Below are 21,991 nucleotides of genomic sequence, written 5' to 3' on the forward strand. Positions count from 1 at the left end.
AACTAGACGTAGACTAGACTAGACTTAGACTGGACTAATCTAGACGTAGACTGGACTACACTAGACATAGACTGGACTAGACATAGACTGGAGTAAACTAGACGTAGACTGGACTAGACTTAGACTGGACTAAACTAGACATAGACTGGACTAAACTAGACATAGACTGGACTAAACTAGACGTAGACTGGACTAGACTTAGACTGGACTAAACTAGACGTAGACTGGACTAAACTAGACATAGACTGGACTAGACGTAGACTGGACTAGATTTAGGCTGGACTAAACTAGATTTAGGCTGGACTAAACTAGACGTAGACTGGACTAGACTTAGACTGGACTAAACTAGACGTAGACTGGACTAGACTAGACTGGATTAAATGCTACAAACATGTAGTGAAAATGTGCCGACACACCTGAAAGGTGGATGATCTGTTAACTTCTGCATGAACACAGCTCAGCCTGACCCAGACCGGACGGACTCGGTGTTCTGCTCATGTTCAGTCTGGACTTTGACTGTATGAAAGCACTCCTGACCTCAGACCCTCCTGTTCTGGATTAGTTTGTCACTGAAGGTGGGAGTCGGAAAGTTAGAGATATGTGAGACAGATGGAAGCACCTTTACCTTTCACCTCAACTCTGTTTCTCTCTGCAGAGCCTGAACCTGAGGAAGCAGCTGAGCCCGAGGCTGAACCAGAACCTGTGGCTGAACCAGAACCCGAGGCTGAACCAGAACCAGAGCCTGTAGAGACTCCTGAGGTCTGCAGATTCTTTTTGAAATCTTATCAAATTCTGGTCCTCTCTTTTCCTCCAAGTTAAACTTTTAAATCAGATGCAAAACAAAATGATAGAAGATGTAGTGCTGTGATAGTTTGGATTCAGTCATAAAGATTTTTAGTAGAACCACTCTGGCTTCAGCAGCAGCCATGCCAACGATGAGAGGCCGTTAATATTCACTATTTAATCCATCATCCTCCACACCAAGCTTCCACACCAGGAAACTCTGAGGTTCCAAATCTTGCAGTGATATTAGTATGGATTTATGTTCAGACTAAAGGTCTAGACCAAGCCCCTAACCTCCTTACAAGACCCTTGTCCTGTTAGTGGGCCCAGTCCCAACAGTAGAGTCAGGGTTTGAATGGTTCTGAAGAATCTCCTATGGGGGATTCAGAGCCTCTCATCCCATCATTCCCAGTTTTCCCCTCAGAGTGGTTTTATCCAGTGGTTCTAGATTAGTGTGCCTTGGAGATCTGGCTGGGCCCCTGAATAAACATAGAGAATGGGCCCCTGGAAAAAACCCAGAGAATGGGCCCCTGATAAACCCCAGAGAATGGGCCCCTGAATAAACCTAGAGAGGGGGCCCCTGAGTAAACCCAGAGAGTGGGCCCCTGAAAAAACCCCAGAGAGTGGGCCCCTGAAAAAACCCAGAGAATGGGCCCCTGAAAAAACCCCAGAGAGTGGGCCCCTGAAAAAACCCAGAGAGTGGGCCCCTGAATAAACCCAGAGAGTGGGCCCCTGAATAAACCCAGAGACAGGGCCCCTGAATAAACCTAGAGAGTGGGCCCCTGAAAAAACCCCACAGAGTGGGCCCCTGAATAAACCTAGAGACAGGGCCCCTGAAAAGACCCCAGAGAGTGGGCCCCTGAATAAACCCAGAGAATGGGCCCCTGATAAACCTAGAGAGTGGGCCCCTGAAAAAACCCCAGAGAGTGGGCCCCTGAAAAAACCCAGAGAGTGGGCCCCTGAAAAAACCCAGAGAATGGGCCCCTGAATAAACCCAGAGAGGGGGCCCCTGAATAAACCTAGAGAGTGGGCCCCTGAATAAACATAGAGAATGGGCCCCTGAATAAACCCAGAGAGTGGGCCCCTGAATAAACCCCAGAGAGTGGGTCCCTGAATAAACCCAGAGAGTGGGCCCCTGAATAAACCCAGAGAGTGGGCCCCTGAATAAACCTAGAGAGTGGGCCCCTGAAAAAACCCCACAGAGTGGGCCCCTGAATAAACCTAGAGACAGGGCCCCTGAAAAGACCCCAGAGAGTGGGCCCCTGAATAAACCTAGAGAGTGGGCCCCTGAAAAAAACCCATAAAGTGGGCCCCTGAAAAAACCTAGAGAGTGGGCCCCTGAATAAACATAGAGAATGGGCCCCTGAAAAGACCCCAGAGAATGGGCCCCTGAATAAACCCAGAGAGTGGGCCCTTGAATAAACCTAGAGAGTGGGCCCCTGAATAAACCTAGAGAGTGGGCCCCTGAAAAAACCCCACAGAGTGGGCCCCTGAAAAAACCCCACAGAGTGGGCCCCTGAAAAAACCCCACAGAGTGGGCCCCTGAATAAACCTAGAGACAGGGCCCCTGAAAAGACCCCAGAGAGTGGGCCCCTGAATAAACCTAGAGAGTGGGCCCCTGAAAAAACCCCACAGAATGGGCCGCTGAAAAAACCCCACAGAGTGGGCCCCTGAATAAACCTAGAGAGTGGGCCCCTGAAAAAAACCCATAAAGTGGGCCCCTGAAAAAACCTAGAGAGTGGGCCCCTGAATAAACATAGAGAATGGGCCCCTGAAAAGACCCCAGAGAATGGGCCCCTGAATAAACCCAGAGAGTGGGCCCTTGAATAAACCCAGAGATTGGGCCCCTGAATAAACCCAGAGAGTGGGCCCCTGAATAAACCCAGAGAGTGGGCCCCTGAATAAACCCAGAGACAGGGCCCCTGAAAAGACCCCAGAGAGTGGGCCCCTGAATAAACCCAGAGAGTGGGCCCCTGAATAAACATAGAGAATGGGCCCCTGAAAAGACCCCAGAGAATGGGCCCCTGAATAAACCCAGAGAGTGGGCCCTTGAATAAACCTAGAGAGTGGGCCCCTGAATAAACCCAGAGAGTGGGCCCCTGAATAAACCCAGAGAGTGGGCCCCTGAATAAACCCAGAGACAGGGCCCCTGAAAAGACCCCAGAGAATGGGCACCTGAAAAGACCCCAGAGAATGGGCCCCTGAATAAACCCAGAGAATGGGCCCCTGAAAAGACCCCAGAGAATGGGCCCCTGAATAAACCCAGAGAGTGGGCCCCTGAATAAACATAGAGAATGGGCCCCTGAAAAGACCCCAGAGAATGGGCCCCTGAATAAACCCAGAGAGTGGGCCCCTGAAAAAACCCCAGAGAATGGGCCCCTGAATAAACCTAGAGAGTGGGCCCCTGAATAAACCCAGAGACAGGGCCCCTGAAAAAACCCAGAGACAGGGCCCCTGAAAAACCCCAGAGAGTGGGCCCCTGAAAAAACCCCAGAGAGTGGGCCCCTGAATAAACCCAGAGACAGAGCCCCTGAAAAAACCCAGAGAGTGGGCCCCTGAAAAAACCTAGAGAGTGGGCCCCTGAATAAACCCAGAGACAGGGCCCCTGAAAAAACCCAGAGAGTGGGCCCCTGAAAAAACCCAGAGACAGGGCCCCTGAATAAACCCAGAGAGTGGGCCCCTGAATAAACCCAGAGAGTGGGCCCCTGAATAAACCCAGAGAGTGGGCCCCTGAATAAACCCAGAGAGTGGGCCCCTGAATAAACCCAGAGAGTGGGCCCCTGAATAAACCTAGAGAGTGGGCCCCTGAATAAACCTAGAGACAGGGCCCCTGAAAAGACCCCAGAGAGTGGGCCCCTGAATAAACCTAGAGAGTGGGCCCCTGAAAAAAACCCACAGAGTGGGCCCCTGAAAAAACCTAGAGAGTGGGCCCCTGAATAAACCTAGAGACAGGGCCCCTGAAAAGACCCCAGAGAGTGGGCCCCTGAATAAACCTAGAGAGTGGGCCCCTGAAAAAAACCCATATAGTGGGCCCCTGAAAAAACCTAGAGAGTGGGCCCCTGAATAAACATAGAGAATGGGCACCTGAAAAGACCCCAGAGAATGGGCCCCTGAATAAACCCAGAGAGTGGGCCTTTGAATAAACCTAGAGAGTGGGCCCCTGAATAAACCCAGAGAGTGGGCCCCTGAATAAACCCAGAGAGTGGGCCCCTGAAAAAACCCCAGAGAGTGGGCCCCTGAATAAACCCAGAGAATGGGCCCCTGAATAAACCTAGAGAGTGGGCCCCTGAATAAACCCATAGACAGGGCCCCTGAAAAAACCCAGAGAGTGGGCCCCTGAAAAAACCCCAGAGAGTGGGCCCCTGAATAAACCCAGAGACAGGGCCCCTGAAAAAACCCAGAGAGTGGGCCCCTGAAAAAACCCAGAGAATGGGCCCCTGAAAAAACCCAGAGAATGGGCCCCTGAATAAACCTAGAGAGTGGGCCCCTGAATAAACCCAGAGACAGGGCCCCTGAAAAAACCCAGAGAGTGGGCCCCTGAAAAAACCCAGAGAATGGGCCCCTGAATAAACCCAGAGAATGGGCCCCTGAATAAACCTAGAGAGTGGGCCCCTGAATAAACCCAGAGACAGGGCCCCTGAAAAAACCCAGAGAGTGGGCTCCTGAAAAAACCCAGAGAATGGGCCCCTGAATAAACTGAGAGAATGGGCCCCTGAATAAACCTAGAGAGTGGGCCCCTGAAAAGACCCCAGAGATTTTTTTGCCAATTTTTTCCATCACTTTTAACGACCTTTTAGCAACTTTAACCCTTTTTGCCTCTTTTCTGCCACTTGTGATCTATTTTCCACCTTCTTGCCAGTTTTCACTCACTTTGCTTTTGTTTGGCCACTTTTTTGACCAATTTTGCCCTTTTTTTTAACCAATTTTAACCCATTTAACCACCTTTTTACACCATTTAACCCAATCTGACTACTTGTAAGCCATTTTTTGCCCCCCTTTGAAACTTTCACCTTGACTGTTATATTATTTAAAGTCTATTTTGTATTGATATGAATATGGTGTGCCTTAAGATTCTGGCTTAACCTTAGGTGTGCCTTGGGCGAAATAAGTTTGAAAACCACTGGTTTAATCTATTCCTGTCAGTGCGGGCTCTCTCAGATTTTCAGCATCTGCTGAGGTTTAAAAATCTTATGACCTTTTCAGGTGTTTGGAGCATAAAAAGCAGGAATCTGTGTGATAAATGACCAAATCTGACAAATGTTCTCTGCAGGCTAACACAACAGATCAGTTCAGATTGGCCAGGATTCAAGGATACCACTGAATAGTGGTCAGAATCAAGTCCTTTTTTCTAATATTTAACGTGTATTCTGTGATTCAGGTCATTGAGGAGGACCCAGAGGTGCTAGCAGAGGAACCTCCTGCTGTGGAAGAGGATGCACCGATTGAGGAGGCTGCAGAGGAGGTATGTAGTTAATGTCCTCCTACTGGTCCTATAAGAACCTGGTCCTTGATAGAAGTCTGGATTCATGTCGATCAGCGATACTGAGCTCTGGAGCCTCATGTGGCTCTTTTATGTCTTAATTTTAAATATTATTCCCCACAAAACTTTAAAAAAAGTTCAACTTTTTTTGCCATTTCTCCCATTTTTGCCACGTTCACCCATTTAAGCTCTCTTTTGCCATTAAACACCTTTACCCCATTTATTCCACATTCATCCAATCTTTGCCCTTTTCCACCATTTTTGCCTTAAGTTATGTTTTGCCAGTAAATACCACTTGTCTCCTCTTTTTTTGCACTCTTTTGTTTTGGCAGTTCTCACCCATTGCTACTTTCTGACCATTTTTCCACTCTGTGTCACCATTTTTGCCTTTTTCACACATTTTTGCTGCTTTTTGACCATTTTTGCCACCTTGAGCTTATTTTTTATTGCTACTTCATGTTGTTTTGCCACTTTTCACCACTTAGGTTGTGGTTGTTGCAAAGGTATTTTTTAACAGTTTGGCTCTTTGGTTGAGTATCACTGTTTCATGCAGCTGATGGGTCTGTTTTTGATTTAAATATTGACACAGGACATATCAGCACCTTTTCAGCTAATTCTACCAGTGTGGTGATTTTACTGATTACTGATATTTTAGCTCACAATGATGGTGATAGGATGAACTTGTTAGCAGTTGTTTGTAAAACCTAAATCCACAAAAGCCCTCTAGGACTGTAGCTACTGTTCTAAAAGGAAAGTGAAAGTATTTTTGCCCTTAAAACTCATGTTGAGTGTTTTAATGATGGAGGTGTGACGGCCTATCCTTTAACCCTTGCTTGATCCAGGCTGCTCCAGTCCAGGAGGAGGCAGTAGCTGAAGAAGTGGCTGAGGAGGCGGCAGCAGAGGAAGCCATGGAGGAGGAAGCTGCTGCAGAGGAGGAAACGGAGGCAGCTTTTGAGGAGGTGGCCTCAGTTGTGGAATCTGTGGAAGAGGCCATAGAAGAAGCAGTTGAGGAGGCAGCTGAAGAGCAAGCTGAAGAAGAGACTGCCCCTGTTGAAGAAGCTGTTGAGACACCAGGAGATGAAGAGGAGGCTGCTCCTGCAGAAGAGGCTGTAGAGGAGCCCGCTGCCGAAGAGGAGCCCGCTGCCGAAGAGGAGCCCGCTGCCGAAGAGGAGCCCGCTGCCGAAGAGGAGCCCGCTGCTGAAGAAGAGGCTGCCACCGCTGCAGAAGAGGTTGTCGAGGCAGTAGCAGAAGAAATCGAAGCAGCTCTTTCAGAGGAACCTGCAGAGGAAGAGGCAGCAGCCCCTGAAGAAGTGGTTGAGGAGGTCCAGGAAGAGGAGGCAGCTGCTTCAGAGGAACCTGCTGAGGAAGCAGCAGAAGAAGAAGCTGCTGAAGAGGTAGCACAAGAAGAAGAGGAGGTTACCTCAGATGAACCTGCAGAGGAGTCGGATGTACAGGAGGACGCAGCAGCTGAGGAGCCTGCTGAAGAGGAGGAAACAGCAGCAGGTAAAAAGATCTGAAAGAAGAAATGGCTCTCATTCCCAAATACAGATATTCCAATGCACCTTGAAATCTTGCTAAATGCACAGATGTAGGGTAGTACTGCTGTTTAAGTGGGAATAAGACGTCTAAGGTTTCAGTGCTTCAAAGGATGGTTAAAGCACCGAGTCAGTGATGGGAATCTGTGACATCGGTGGTGAAACTTGTAGCTTTGACATTCCTCATCTCCACTCATAAACGTTCTCCTACGTCCTCGTTGAGGCCCGCTTGTGTCCTTTAGAGCGTGTTTACCATCATTAGAAGTTCCCCTTTTCTCTGCAGTGACTCCAACAATGCTGCTTTGTTTGTTTTTGTTTGTTCCTGCCCTCAGTCTGTTGAAACCCGTGCTTTAACCACCACCTGTCAAACATCAGCTGTGCATAAACACCTTTTAGTCTCTGAAGTAGTTATGTGTTGAGTTAAAAGCATCCAAACTGCTAGGCCTGTGCCGTAAGCTTCCTCCATGCTGTGCACCAGCCTATCAGAGAATTGAGGACAGTGACGTACCATGGCATGTGCTGAGTCAGGATCATCCAGCACCAGGATCAGATGTGCACATCCCTCTTTGAGAGCAGGTTAAAGAACAGTAGATGAGAAAACAGCAGCCTCAGAGCCTGAGTTTCTGTCTAGCGGTAAAAAAGTGTTCCTCAGGTTCTTGGTTATAAATCAGTTTCCTCTGAATTGGCTCCTCCTTACTGGATTATTTAGCTCCGTCATAAAGCGAGGCATCAGAGCAGAACTGTTATCAGATCGTCTTTAGGCTACACCTGTTCATGGTTTGAAATGTGTTTTTGTTCCAACAGAGACGGAAGAAGAACAAGAGGTAGAGGAGGCAGCAGAAGAAGGTAGGTACAGAAACAAGCACACTGAGACGCTGTGACTTTTGATTGGTTGACTCTGAACACGACTCTAAAGAGTCAGAAATGTATGATTGGCAAAAACCTGCTTAAAAAGCAGATGACATGAGAGTTCCCGCCCATCATATACAGCAGTGGTTCCCAACCTGGGGTCCGGGGACCCCTGGGGGGATACCTAAGATTTCAGGAGGGGGCGGGACCCTGTCTGCTCTGACATTGTCAAAATTAGATGTCCACTTAAAAAAACAATCATGATTTCAAACGTAATGTACAATGGAGTATAGGGGCCAACCTAAAAGAAAAAAATATCAGGAGAATCTGTAGATTTCTAATCTGTAAGGTCAGAAATGTGATTTGAAAAAAATCCACAGATTATAAAGTCTTATATTTACAACATTTCAGTGTTTCAAAAGTCAGGAGTTTACAAGAAAAATCTATTTCAGAATTTTAAAAGTCTTAAATTGACATTCGAAACTCAATTTTTTTTTAAGTTTAAAAGTTTTTCAAATCCTAATTTTACATCTGTGTAAAGTCAAAAACTTGCAAGAAACCAAACTGAAAACAGTGGTCAGATCTTGACTTTTGAACTTTATAATCTTAAAACTTCTTATCCGGGGTTCAGAGACATTTACCGCTTTTAAAGTCATAAAAATGTTTTTTTTTTTTTTATAATTTTTTAAACCTGATTGTTTTGTTTTTTTCTTGAAATTAGTCTTTCTTTTTTAAGAGTGGTCCTTAATGCACTGTAATAATAATGGATAGTTTGGACATAGATCTTTATTCAGGAACAAGTCTATATCGCTCCGCTGTGTTGGGATTTTGTCAATGATAACTATTACAAATGATGTCCTTTTTCCGAGTGGGTCTGGGGGGGGTTAGCTTTCTTCCATGCGGCTAAGAGGGGGGCCTGAGGAAAAACGGTTGGGAACCACTGATCTACAGAATGAGACCTGTGACCTAAAAGATGGGACATGGATCAGGAACTTCAGATCAGCGTGAATATTTGGTTAAAGCTGCAGTGAGAGATTTATTTTTAGTGTTGTATGTCCACAAAAACAACGCAACACGTCAGGATCTAGTTAATAAAGCCATCTAACAGAATAACACACGTCTGCGACGCCTCCTCGCACTGCATTCTCACTTGAGGAAAACCAGCAAGGGGCGATGCTCCAGCGGATTTACGGCGGTGTTCGGTCCTGTGGAGTTTGTTCATGCTGAGACAAAGTGTTTTCTAACCTGTCATCCGGCCGTTGATTTCAGTGGAAAAGCAGAGCAACATCACTCCATGAGAGCTTTACCACGTCAGTGTTCGATTCAGCCGACGTGCACATCCGCCACATAACCTTGTTATTCTATTTATTCAAGTAGCTCACTGTATTTTAATAAATACTGTAGACTGACACTTTAGGGTCATTGCACAAACCATTACCTAGATTTTTCCCCATCATGCTTCTTAGCCCTCAGGCATCACTTTCATTTACTACCTTTAAAGACCTTAAGGACAAAAATGTCCATTTCCAAAAAAAACTGCTATAAAGACTTAACAGATAAGTATTTTTTCCTGCTTTTTTTGCATAAATCTCTTAAACAACTTCAGCTGTGTTCAAAACTACCAAATATTCAATCCTTTTGAGGAGTTTAACCCTTTAAATGCCTGTTTGATTACTTAAAGATCAAAAAATGTGGTTTGAACGGGAGTCAATGCGACGTTTTTGTCCACAAGTGACTCCAAAGGGTAGTAAACTTTAAATCGGATGCTACACAAAAATAAAAATGCATTAAAGTTAATATTTTGGCTAGTGTTTGACAAACCCAGGACTGATTTTAAACCCTGATTTTTACAGTTTTGTGTGTTTTTTAGAAGAAATATGACCGTCCTGTAATCAAACTGGCATTTAAAGGGTTAAAATCATGAACATTATTCATTATTTGATTGTATTGATTAGAACTAAAGTTGATTGAAAGATTTAACCAAATAAAGCAGAAAAAAATATGAATGTACACTATTTTTATTGCCATTTTTGGAAGTGGATGTTTTTGTCCTTAATGACTTGAAAGGGTAGTAAACATTAAATCAGATGCTACACAAAAACTAAAAATGCACCAAAGTCAATATTTTGGCTAATCATGGACATGTCCAAGCTGGATTTAGAAATAACGCCCCAGCCATCCAACATTTGGTTAAAGGAAGATTTCACATTTTTTCTTTTTTTTTTCATAGAAAAACAACATTGACTTTAAGTAGTCAAACTGGCATTTAATGGGTTAAAATCCTTAAAATGATTGAATGTTTTGTAGTTTTGAGCACAGCTGAAGTAGTTAAAGAGATCCATGCAAAAAAAGCAGAAAAAAATATGAATCTGTGAAGTTTTTCTAGCCGTTTGTTGGAAGTGGACATTTTTGTCCTTAATGGCTTTAAAGGGTAGTACATTTGTTTCACAGTGTTCCCCTGACCTATTAGAGCAACTGAAATGTGAATTCAAAAATTTGCCTAGAAATACATTTTGTTACAAAAATTAGACCACATGCCCCAACACAGCCAAAATGGTGAGCAGAGAAAGAGGAAAAATGTGCCCAAATGGACAAAAATGTCCCTGGTGATGCCTGAGGGTCAAGGACAGGACCCTTCATCGGCTGAAGGCTCATGTGCTTTACTGAAAACTTGTCCTCAGGTTCTTTGTCATGTCTATGGCAGGAGTAGTGATTATGATGCATCTGCAGATGTGGAACAGCTAGTAATCAGCCAGCAGCATGCAGACATGGCCCTAACACTGCAGATATATGTACAGTACCCTGAGGCAGGACATTTGTGAGTCAGAACAATATCTGTTCTCTTAAATGGTTTTTGTTTTTCTCTTTACAGTCGCAGAGTTTGTTGAGGAGGTGGAACAGATTCAGGACGAGCCCACAGGTAAATCTTCTAACAGCCTAAACAGCCTTTATTATCAGTGTCCTAACAGAAGGAAATCTGTGGTAGAACTGTTAAATCAACAGTCACTCTGGTTCTTGGACTTCAGGCTCAGACTCCTGTGGACATCTAAGAGTTAAAATGTTAAAATCTGTTAATCTGTATGATAACCTCAGAGCTAGAGCTGAGATCTTCAGAGTTAAAATCTTGAGTTTGAAGTGGAGATTGGCTAATCAGGTGCAGAGATGGAGCTTATGTAATGCGGCGCTGTTGGCCTGTGGACAGAGCAGCTGTCTATCTACGGTGTGTTCTACGTGGATCTGATTATCAGCTGCACTTTGGCTGCTTTTCAAAAGATCACATTATCAGTGCTTTGATAAGAGAGCTTGTGAACGGCTGGTCTTTCCTCACAGCAGGATCCTTTATGAGCGTGTCAGTGATAAGTGTTAGGGTAACCTCTGTGCACAGGCATAAAGCTGCAGTTATCTATCAGAACAGAGGACTGCATCAGCCTACAGCAGGGACGTCAAACAGCTGAATCTGGGTCCACCCTGAGGGCCAACAAGGCCAACATTTAACACTAAACTGGCCACCTCATTCTCAACAGCAAGGAATTATGGGTGGAAAACACCTGAGCACTGATGATAATTGATTTTGAGATTTAAAAAAGTAAAAATGGTGAGTTTAAAGGCTCAAAATCTGAAATAAAAATACAACCTTATTAGCTCAAAAGGCATTAAAGTCAAAATCATGTTTTCAGGGCAAATATATGAGAGAAGTTTTAAATCATGGTTTTTAAGAGTCAAAACATGAGATAAAAATTTGAAATCATGACTTTTAAAGGTCAAAATTTGAGATAAATTTCAGAATCATTGGTTAAAAATGTCAAAGCCTGAGGAAAAATAGATAAATTTTGAGTTTCACAGGGCAAAATAAAACTTAAAATTTAAAATTGAGGATACAAAAGGCCAAATTATGAGATAAAAGTCAAAGTAAGGAGCTAAAAAGATCAGAACATGAGAAAATAAATAAAATTGTGTGTTAAAAGGTCAATATTTTAATTCAAATTTTAAAATTGAGGATCAATAAAGGTTAAAAAAAGAGAAAAGTCAGAAATGTGAATTAAATAGGTCAAAATATTAAAAAAAAAAGTCTAAACCGTAACTTTGCCTGATAACTGAGATGCAAAATCAAGAACATGAAATGAAAACAGAAATTTATTTCTGACTTTTTATCTGATTATTTTAACTTTTTCTTATTTTTATGACAGACAAGGATATTTTAAATGATCAGGGTTAGGTTTACATGTTTAAACTGGAGGACGTCTGCAGATCAGTGGAGCTGTTATAATAAAAATATGAAATCATCTGGAGGGCCAGGTACGACTGTACCACGGGCCGGTTCTGGCCCTCGCACCATGAGTTTGACATCCCTGAGCTAAAGCTTTGAGGGTTAGCCCAGCAATACGACAGGTCTTTAAGTGTTTTTAAGGGTGCTTTTATTTTGAAAGTTCTGGGCGGGAGACAGTGATTTGAATCAGTTATGTTTGAATCTGCCACTTTGTCCTAAAGTTTAGAGTCTCTGGTTCCAGGAGGTCATCGTCTGGTCAGAGTTCAGAGTCCTGGCTCCTTCTGAGAGTCCTTTGGCTGCTATTTTTAATTTTAGTCTTAGTTTTAGTCTTAAATGAAATGTGGTTTAGTTTTAGTCCCAGTTTAGTCATTTCTATCCTTTCTAGTTTTAGTCCAGTTTTAGTCAATGAAAACTCAAAACATTTTAGTCTGGTTTTAGTCCATAGAAAGTCCTCACATTTGAGTCTTTACTTTTAGTCCAAGCATTTATTCTCTTGAATCTGGTACCAGATCATGGTAGTGTGTTCTCTGCACTCTGCCAAACCTGGGGTCCCTGCTTTCTACAGCTGAGAGACAGAATAGATACAGATGTATTGTTTTTTGACAGATTTACCCACAGTGGAGAAATATCACAGATTTTAAATGTCTGACAAAAACATAACATTTTAGTCTAGTTTTAGTTGATGAAAACTCAAAACATTTTAGTCTGGTTTTAGTCATCTTGACGAACCTAAACTTAGTTTTTGTCAGTTTTAATCATCACAGATCTGTTTTTGTTAGTCTTAGTCCAGTTTTGTCATGAAAAAAGGCTGTGGATGAATAGTTTTAGTCCGAGTTTTAGTCGACGAATTCAACACTGGTCTGTTCTTTTATTCAAACCTGAATTGGAACTTTTATTTTAGAGAGTGTGTAAAATATACAGGGGTACCTTTTCTGAAAGAGTAATGCAGCCTAGAGCCGGGCGAGCACTGAGATTTCCCGCTGATTCAGACACAAATGTAGGTCTCACCTGGAAGTGGCGCCGGCTCTCAGCCTGATGGTGCGTCGTTGGTGTACAGGGGAACAGGAACCAATCACGCGGCCCCCTGCAGGAATAAACACACGCCGGTACTGTTTAGTGACGTAAAGCTTTTTCTCTCCCTGCAGAAACGTAGAGGACGTGGCTGTCGTGGTGACGGAGCAGGGACCCACTGAAGTTGCATCTGCACCATCTGAGCCTCTCAGAGCGAGGATGCACCTCTCCATCTCCTGAGAAACAAGAGTCATTCTGACAACACTCGCTTCTGTCCCCCCTATGTTTTCACCTTTCTCTGAACTTTCTGTGGTTTGAATGAATGAGATCATGGATGAAATTGTTTACCAGCCTACTCTTCTTTCGTTAGCCCACCTTTTTTGACCTTTTTGCTCTTTAAATAGAGCCCCCATTTTTGTTTTTTTTCTTCCAAAGGGTTAGTGTGACTGCCAAATTGTCTGAAATGTGAATTCTGCTGCAGCCGCGTGTCTGGAACAGCTGTAATGTAAAAGCATTGTTGAACTTTATGTAGAGGTTTTTCAGTGATGTAGCTGGAGCTCAACTCTGTTAACTGAAGCCAAAGTTCATACCGGAGCCTACAGTCAGCTGTTTCAGCTCCGTCTCTGTGGGCTGTGTAGGTTCAGAAGCACAAAAAGGGAATTCTGCTCTCAATAACTCTCTAGGTTCAAATATCCACTGAGGTAGCAACAAGTGTTTGAAAAGGAAACCTCTAGCTTCATCTTCTTCTACTATGCAAAGCTGTCCTGATGTCCTTGGCCCTCCTCACTCCTCCTCAGATTCACCCGTCAGTGTGTGGATACTCCAGGATACCTCGCCACACACTGCCACAGGATTCAAACCAAGCTGGCGTGTTTGGCGTGTCTGCTGATGTTTGTTGTGTAGCCCTTTGGTAACCAGTCCCTCTGTGAGCCCTAGATACCATGTCCTCCTTTTGGACAGTGTTAATCTGTTTTTTGTTCTTTGACCTTTACCTCTGTGTGTGTGTGTGTGTGTGTGTGTGTTCTCTAGATTCCAAGCTGTTAATTTTTTAAGAGTTTCAGATACATGTGACCATCTAGAACTATCCGATAACTCTGAGCTGAAGATGCTCAGCTCTTCAAACTGTGACGTTAAAGAGGACGCCGTGAACGGACTCTCTTCTATCATAGATGGATCCAGCTCAACAGCAGAACCGGCCAGAATAGTTTCACCGCTCTGATAACATCTGTAACCCACACAGAGGCTCAGATAGACTGATTCCTGTGTGACGCTGAGGTCAGACTGTATTCTAACAGCCTTCTCATGCAGCAGTAGGGTGTCAGGGTCCATCAGTCGATGGTTTCTGGTCCAGGCTCCCTGACTGATTCCTCTCGGCCTTGTTCCATCAAAGTAGATTTTTGTCCAGCCTTCTGTCTGGGTGTGGTTTGGCCCTGTGTCCTTCAAACATCATTACGATGATGATTGGTGGGACAGTCAGGCATGTCTGACAAACATTCGCCTCTGATTACATAACAGAAAGTCTGACCCCGCCGTAGGATGACCTGCTTTCCTCTGTTGTGAAACTATTCTGCCCCTTTCTGCTTAAATATGTTGATGTGTGTTTAATTTAAGAGGGAAGCTCACATGTTCCTCTCGGCCCTGCCTGTCTCAGAATTAGTCTCGGCGTCTTTTTACCCAGGGATCCGCGGTACGTGGGCTCCTGCAGGCACATAGATAAGAGAAGATCTCCTACACATCTTTCTGTCACAGGACCCGGACGACAGCTTCCTGTGTTCTTATAAAGGTGATGGTAACATGTGCAGGATATCTCTTCTTAGTTTTAATCACATAAGTGTATTTACACACGACACTAACTGTGGAGAACAACCCTGCTGTTGTGATGCTCAGAAAAAAGCATTAGTAGGTCTGTCGCCTGCTGCACCAGCTATGTGCAAGTTCTGTGGTAATCAAGTCTGAACCCTCTGCAGAAACCAGCGACTTCTGACTCCAGGCGGGTCATTGTTTGGAGACTCATAATGTCCAAACCAACCAAATATTGTCCCATGTAACATCCTTAGCTGGCGGTTCCTTCCCTGCTGAGCAGCTGGTGGCTGTTCCTGCAGCAGCAGCGTGAATGTAAGGAGAGGGTGAACTCTCAGATCCTCACACGGTTCGGTTTGAACTTGTACATCTCTGGTGCAGCCCTGAGCAGATCTGAAGGATTGATTTTAAAAACACTACAGTTAGATGGAGGAAACATTCCTCATGTTGTAAAATTCTGTCCTTTGGAATAACGGTTCCAGTGTTTTCTCTAGCTCTAACATTCTGTATCTAGCAGCTGTTTTAGGGATTGAACATTCCAGTGCTGTGCAGTAGTCCTTTGTAGAATGTCTGGTCTGGTTTTTTTCTATAACGATAGCTGATCTTTTCTACTTCTTTACACTTTGTAAGTTGATGTGAACTGTAAAACCTTTTTAAATTTAAGATAACAATCTTTACCAAGACAGAGGTCTAGATTTTTAAAAGGAACATTTTTTTAAAGGACTCTGGCAAATTAAAAATAAAGTTTATTAAAGCTTTTTACAAAGTGGTGAAGTTGGGAGGACGGGCAGGTTTAGGCTGTGCTCTAAAGAAAAAAGCTTCTCCAAGAATTGAAATGAGGGAGCAATAAGAAGAAACCCGCTGAGCAACCCACCGATACAGATGTTTATTTTTTTCTTACTTCGGTTTGTTAAGAAGTCATTTACATGCTGGGAAGGGTTGTGATGATGAAATGGACAGTTTTCTCCCAAACAAAGATGGCAGTGAATTCAGCAGGAGCCGACCTGCACAGGTAAAACTGCTCATCTCTGCCTCGCCGTGGCGTCTGCAGAGGGAACGCCGGCCTCTAGATGCTATTGATTAAGTTATTGTGAAGTAGCCATGGATTGTGTGAAGCAGTTATGAAGTGACATGAGTTTCTGTTAACAATCTGTTGCTGCCTGCAATAAACGGTTTGGGACAACAACGTCGGGACTCTGTCTTCATTGTTGGGGATGTTCACGCACTCCAGCTCTTCTAGTCAAAGCTCTTTTTACTCTGCAGGTCATACCGACTCGTCCACACACTGAGCCAAAGGTTATGTAGACTGTTTCCCCATCCCACACACTGACACGTGACTGCAGCAGCCGGGGATCGAACCCCTGACCTGATGTCTCAGTGTGGAGCTGTGAGGTGATATAGAGCAGTGGTTCTCAACCTTGGGGTCGCGACACACTGAGAGGGTCTCCAGATGCCCTAAAAACAACTAAGAATATTTTTAGAATTACACTGTTGCCACTTTACACCAATTTTGTCACATTTTTTACCCCTTTTCATCATTTTTTCCCACCAATTCTTTACACAAATTTGTCATGTTACACCTATTTTTGTCAGTTTTAAACTCTTTCCACCACTTTTCTGCCTGTTTCTGCCACTTTTAAACCAATTCTTGCCACTAAAGCTTAATGTTGCCTCTGCTGACCCATTACTGCCACTATTAACCCCATTTTACCTCTTCTTACTCCCAGTTTTTCACGTTTTAACCAGATTTGATATGCCCAGTTTTGGTAGTTTAACCAATATCTACCTATTTTTTTCTTTCTCAGTTAACCCTTTTTTTCCCAGTTTATAACAATTCTTCATCCCATTTCCTCAATTTTCACCAATTTTGCAAATTTACAGCCATTTCAGACACACTGTAACTCCACTTTCCCACTATTTTTGCCACTTAAATCCATTTTTATCTCATTTTTACCGCTTCCGACCCATTTCTGCTACTTTAAAAATTCAACGTCACCACCTTTTCCAACCTTTTTTTTCCATGATTAACCCATTTTAGCAATATTTAAACCATTTTCATTCTCTTTTTGACATTTTTAAGAGGGCTACTTACTACACAGATGAATTAAGATGTTTGTTTTTTGATTAGACTGGTTATTGTTCAGGTTAAATATAAAATATGGATATCACAGCTTAACTTCACACTGGACCGTGGTTTTGCTGGCCCCCATGGGCCCCAGTTTGGCTGGGCCCCAGAAAGATCTGCCATTTATCTCCCTAATGGACGGCCTTGTCTCCATGACTCTCTCATGACTGTTCAACCACCTTCAGGTACAGTGGGGCTCCCAGTTTCTTGCACCTTTATTTTGGAGGTCATGGGCTGAAAAGGTTTAGAAACACTGATTTAGAGAGAAAGAGGAGACCTATGCAGTTCCTAGAAGTCCGAATCTGCTCAGAGACCAGATCCCAGTGAAGAAGACTGGAGGAGCACATCCCGAACTGAACTGTGATTCATGTTAGTGTGACGAGATCTTCAGTCTAGAGCTGAGTTAAACTGAAGCTGTCTGATGTGCTTCTTTCTCCAGGCTGGCAGAGTGAAAAAGCTGCTCTCTTCTCCATTGTTGCCTTAAATGCTGGTGAGTTTGAAGAACTCTGACTTAAACATCAATTCAGTTTCATTAACATGCTCACACTAAACCAGAGTTACTCAACCCTGCTCAACCAAAGAGCCAAACTGTTGAGAAAAATACATTTGCAAGAGCCACAATCTAAGTGGTGAAAAGTGGCAATTAAAATAAGTAAAAGGTGGCAAAAGTGGGCAAAAAGGGCAGAATGTGGCAAAAATGTGTGGGAAGTGACCAAAAAATAAGTTTAAGGTGGCAAAAAGTGGCAAAAATCAGCAAAACAGTAGGAAAATGGGCTAAAAGTGTCATTTAGTTGCAAAAAGCAGGATAAAAGTGTCAAAAATGGGTGAAAGTTACAAGAAGAAGTGGCAAAAATGAGTTAAAAGGGGCAAACACTGGGAGAAAAGTGGCAAAAAATGAGTGAAAAGTTATTTTAAAGGGCAAAAAGCAGCAAACACTGGGAGAAAAGTGGTGAAAAAGAGCAGAATGTGGCAAAAATGGGTGGGAGGTGACCAAAAATTCAGTTTAAGGTGGCAAAAACCAGCAAAAAGGTGGGAAAATGGGCATAAAGTGTCAATTAATTGCAAAAGGCAGCTTAAATGGGTGAGAAGTAGCAAAAGGGGCAAACACCGGGGGAAAAGTGGCAAAAATGGTCCAAAAGTGCCAAAAATGTGACGAAAAAAATAAGTGAAAAGTGACTAAAATGGGCAAAAATCAGCAAAAAGGTGGAAAAATGGGAGTTAAGTGGAATTTAACTGCAAAGGTAGCTTAAATGGGTGAGAAGTGGCAAAAAAAATGCAAAAAGCAGATAAAAGTGTCAAAAGAAGTGGCAACACTGGTATTAATGTTTCAAATCAAGACATAGAAGAGCCACGTTCGGTCCCAGAGCCACGCGTTGAGTATCACTGCACTGAAGGAGTTTGTTCCATTCAGACTGCTCTGCCATGTGCATTTCATTTTTATTTATCATTATTATTTTTATTCAGGAAAATATCATATCTGTAACATCCAGCAAAGACTCTTCTGCAGACCCCCTCCTAAACATGACTATGATGACTGATTAGGATTAGGGATTAGAATTACCTAGAGACCTCTGGTAACTGGAGATAATTTCACAGGATGTCTGTTTTTAATCCCGTGTGAATCGGCCATGTCTGTCATTTGCAGAGTAAGAATTCCAGGGCGAATCACCGACCTTATTTCAGCACACAGAGCTTCATGGGTAATTCTAATCCCATACGAATCAGCATGGCTGTAATTCAGGGTGGTCATTATGTGGATTTTTCTGCTCCTTTTTATGAGCATAAACATCATAGAGGCTCATCAGGACGGTGTTAGTGAAGTTTTGACACATATGTTATAAATAGTGCTTCGATTTCAGTACATTCCTGCACACGTGTAAAAATGTTCAAACTCTAGCCTGATCTTTCGAGGATTTTAATCCTTCAAATGCCAGTTTGATTCCAGGATGGTCATATTTTTTCTAAAAAAACACACAAAGTAATTATTTTCCAGATAACTAATGTTGGGTATTTTAAGTCAGTCCTGGGTATGTCAAACATTAGCCAAAATACTGACTTTGATGCATTATCAGTTTTTGTGTAGCATTCGATTTAATATTTACTACCCTTCTGAGTTGTTAAGGACAAAAACGTTCCATTGACTCTCACCCCTTTTTTTCACATATATTTCAAAATACAGAAAATGCACAGCTGTATCCCTCAGATTTGTAAATGTAAAAAAGTTGCACAATATCCTTTGGAACCACAGGAAATGTATTTGGAGTCTGTACATAAGTTGCTTTTTGAGATAGAGTCAATTTTGTAACCTGTAAAAAAAAAAAAAAAAAAGAAAAGAAAAACGAGCCAGATGAGTAGTTGGACTCTTCATATGACGCTGTAGTTAGCTCGAAAGCTTCGCGCCAGCTCTAAAACTGTTTGGCACGACCGTGGTTTTACGAATCCATAACTACATGTTTGTGGAAGTGTGTCAAAGGTGTGTGTGATGGATGTCTGGTGTGTGTGGGTTGTGTGTCTGAGTGTTTTAGTAAAAAAGTAGGGCTGAAACGAGAGTGAGGGTGAGTATGTGCGCAGGCTAAGATCTTCAATGTATTCCGTGGAAAAAAATACAACTCGCAGGAAAATACGCCACTTCCTGTTGTTGGGGTGGAGAGCCAATGAGCTAGGGACACTTAAGAATCATGTGACAGGTCATGCCCACAACGTGATGACGTTTATTTCAACGTAGGAAGTGCTGCAAATACCCGTGGTTTCGTTTATAAAGGTTTTTGTTTTGTGCATTTTATTGGTTATTTTTACAAACCCATCACTGCAATGGAAAAGCGCTCTGAAACATGATGAATGTGTGAAGTGTTGGTGTAACTCTCCAGATTTTACATGCAAAAAGAAAGATGGATCTATCCTATCCAGTTTCAAATCTACCGCCAATCAAAAATGGATACGCTTATTGTAGCGCAGGCGCTACGCTGGGTTCTATAGGGTTAATAAATAATATCACCATTTAGAAACTGCATTTTCTATTTACTTGGGTTGTCTTTGTGAGATATTAAAATTGATCTGACACATTTAAGTGTGATAAATATGTAAAAACGTCAGGAATCAGAGAGGGACTGCAGCTTTACACAGAGACTGGTATTCAGGAGCGTTTGGAGTCTGACTGGTCCACACCAACAACACAGAGGAACCAGGAAAACTCCCAACAGGACGAAGGGTTCTACTGGAAATCTAAGCTACTGGCGTGTAGCAATGAAATGAGTGAAAACAGAGAGCTCAGTGTGCCAGACCCCCCGGCAGTCTAACCTTGTAGGGGGGCCGGTCCAAATCAGATCAGGTACTCTAATCTTGGTTTTATCCAAGCCAATCTACAGTCTGTGTTGTTTGAACCTTTTAAGAGGATTGGGATAACTTTGACTGTAAAAATGAGGATTAGCATGATCCCAGGTCTGGATCAGGCTCACATAAGTTTAAATGACCATCATTGAAACCTTCTAAACCAATCGTTGCTCTTCAAACGCTGCCACAGTAAAGAATTCAGACATAAGTGAAGGTTTCTGACCAAGTATTTGTTCTCAGATTAATATTACTGTACATGAACACCATTCATTAGTAATCCAAAGCAGCTGTGAGGGCTGGAGTGTTCAGAGAGAGTTCTCTTCACTGTAGTCCAGTATGAACCAGAATGAGGTAACCGGTCCACTGGGTTGGGAACTTTGAAGAACAAATTGTATTTTCTAAAGATTTTTTCTGTTGTTATGAGGATCAAAGCTTAAACCAACCAGGCCCCTGTTTCTGGGAGACTCCATGTCTGCTTGGGTCCCAGGTTTTGGTGAATCTCTAACCCCACACTGAAGTCTAGTTCCTGACTGTACCCCACTGAGGTCCTATCCTGTCTCACCTTCCTCTCAGGACTTTGATGGGTTACTTGGCATCGTCTGTCGTTATGTGAAACACAGTCCAGAGCTTTTACACTTCAACACATGGGATGGATTTCTGCCAAGAGAGGGCTCACAACCAGAGCGGTGACCAAAGAGGACATGGAGGTCAGTGGAGGATCATGGGAGCTGTATCCCTCCATGAAACACTCTGACTGGACCAACACTGGAGCCTGGGAGACATCACACAGTTCTACGGACTGCACCTTTAAATGACAGTATATAAGAACCAATGGGGTCATCAGTTCTTTACCTGTTCCATGTCCTCAGGTATAAATCCTGTGTGGTGCTCATGTTCCAGGGCAGAAAGCTTTTCTGTTTGGGGATTTGTTCTAAATGTTCTGGCTCTTTTGGATTTTTCTCTCTTTTTTTTCAACTCCACAAAGGTTAGAATTCTGAGATTATAGTGACAACGTTCTGTTCATCACTAACTGCAGACTGAAGAGAGGATAGAGCAGAGTACAGTTAGACATCTATTTTATGTTCTGCTGCCACCTGCTGATGGATGAAGATCACTACAACACTAAGTGGGTTCAGGTGACAAAAATCAGCTCTAAAGTCTCTGAAGATCAACCAGACTGTTCTGTAAAAGTGTGATCATGCACCAGTCATGCTCCGGTGCATTAGAATATTTGTACCATGGAGTTGGTGGCAGTTTGCCTCAGTAACATCAGCTGGAACAGTTTTTCCTCCAGCCTGAGGCTTTGCATGTCAATGTTTTCACTGAGAGCGTTTGGATACGGTTGCTAGGTTACCGTGCTAAAAGCAGCATGTTCACTGACTGGTACTTCCTGAAGGAAGCTGTACATCTCCTGGAGCTCCTCTGAAAACACGGTCTCTCCCTACTGTGGGGGGTCCACAGTAGGGAGAGGCCCTTGAGATGCCTGTATGGAAGCCCATTTGGGTCAAATAAAAATAAAAATAAATGAGTAAGTATAGCAATTCTTGTAAAAAAAAAAAAAAAAAAAAAAAGTCATAATTCTAAAACTAAAGGTCATAATTATAAGATAAAAAAGTCATGATTCTGAGATAAGAATTCAACATTATGACATAAAAAGTTATAATTGACTAAATGACTTTTTATCTCATAATTTTGACTTTGTATCTTTTAATTATGTTTTTTTTATTTCATGATTTTACATTTTAATCTTTTAATTTTGACTTTGGATTTCTTTTTTTTTTTCTTACTTTTTTTTTTCATTTTTTAAGTGG

The 21,991-nt window shown here is 43.0% G+C and overlaps 1 protein-coding gene across 5 annotated transcripts in view; it reads left to right on the forward strand.

The window, feature by feature from the left end:
- The window catches only part of asph (aspartate beta-hydroxylase), a 74,084-nt gene extending 58,173 nt beyond the window's left edge, over positions 1 to 15,911 (forward strand). For all 5 annotated transcript variants that reach the window (XM_041802827.1, XM_041802829.1, XM_041802826.1 and 2 more), the window contains 6 exons: positions 656 to 759; positions 5,162 to 5,245; positions 6,106 to 6,766; positions 7,603 to 7,644; positions 10,520 to 10,567; positions 13,060 to 15,911. In XM_041802827.1, the coding sequence (XP_041658761.1) occupies positions 656 to 759; positions 5,162 to 5,245; positions 6,106 to 6,766; positions 7,603 to 7,644; positions 10,520 to 10,567; positions 13,060 to 13,067 (947 nt within the window). In that variant the 3' untranslated portion in view covers positions 13,068 to 15,911. The remainder of the gene's footprint in view (positions 1 to 655; positions 760 to 5,161; positions 5,246 to 6,105; positions 6,767 to 7,602; positions 7,645 to 10,519; positions 10,568 to 13,059) is intronic.
- Positions 15,912 to 21,991: the final 6,080 nt, after the last annotated feature.

The sequence above is a fragment of the Cheilinus undulatus genome, linkage group 13 (assembly GCF_018320785.1).
Source record: "Cheilinus undulatus linkage group 13, ASM1832078v1, whole genome shotgun sequence".
In the NCBI taxonomy this organism is placed as follows: domain Eukaryota; kingdom Metazoa; phylum Chordata; class Actinopteri; order Labriformes; family Labridae; genus Cheilinus; species Cheilinus undulatus.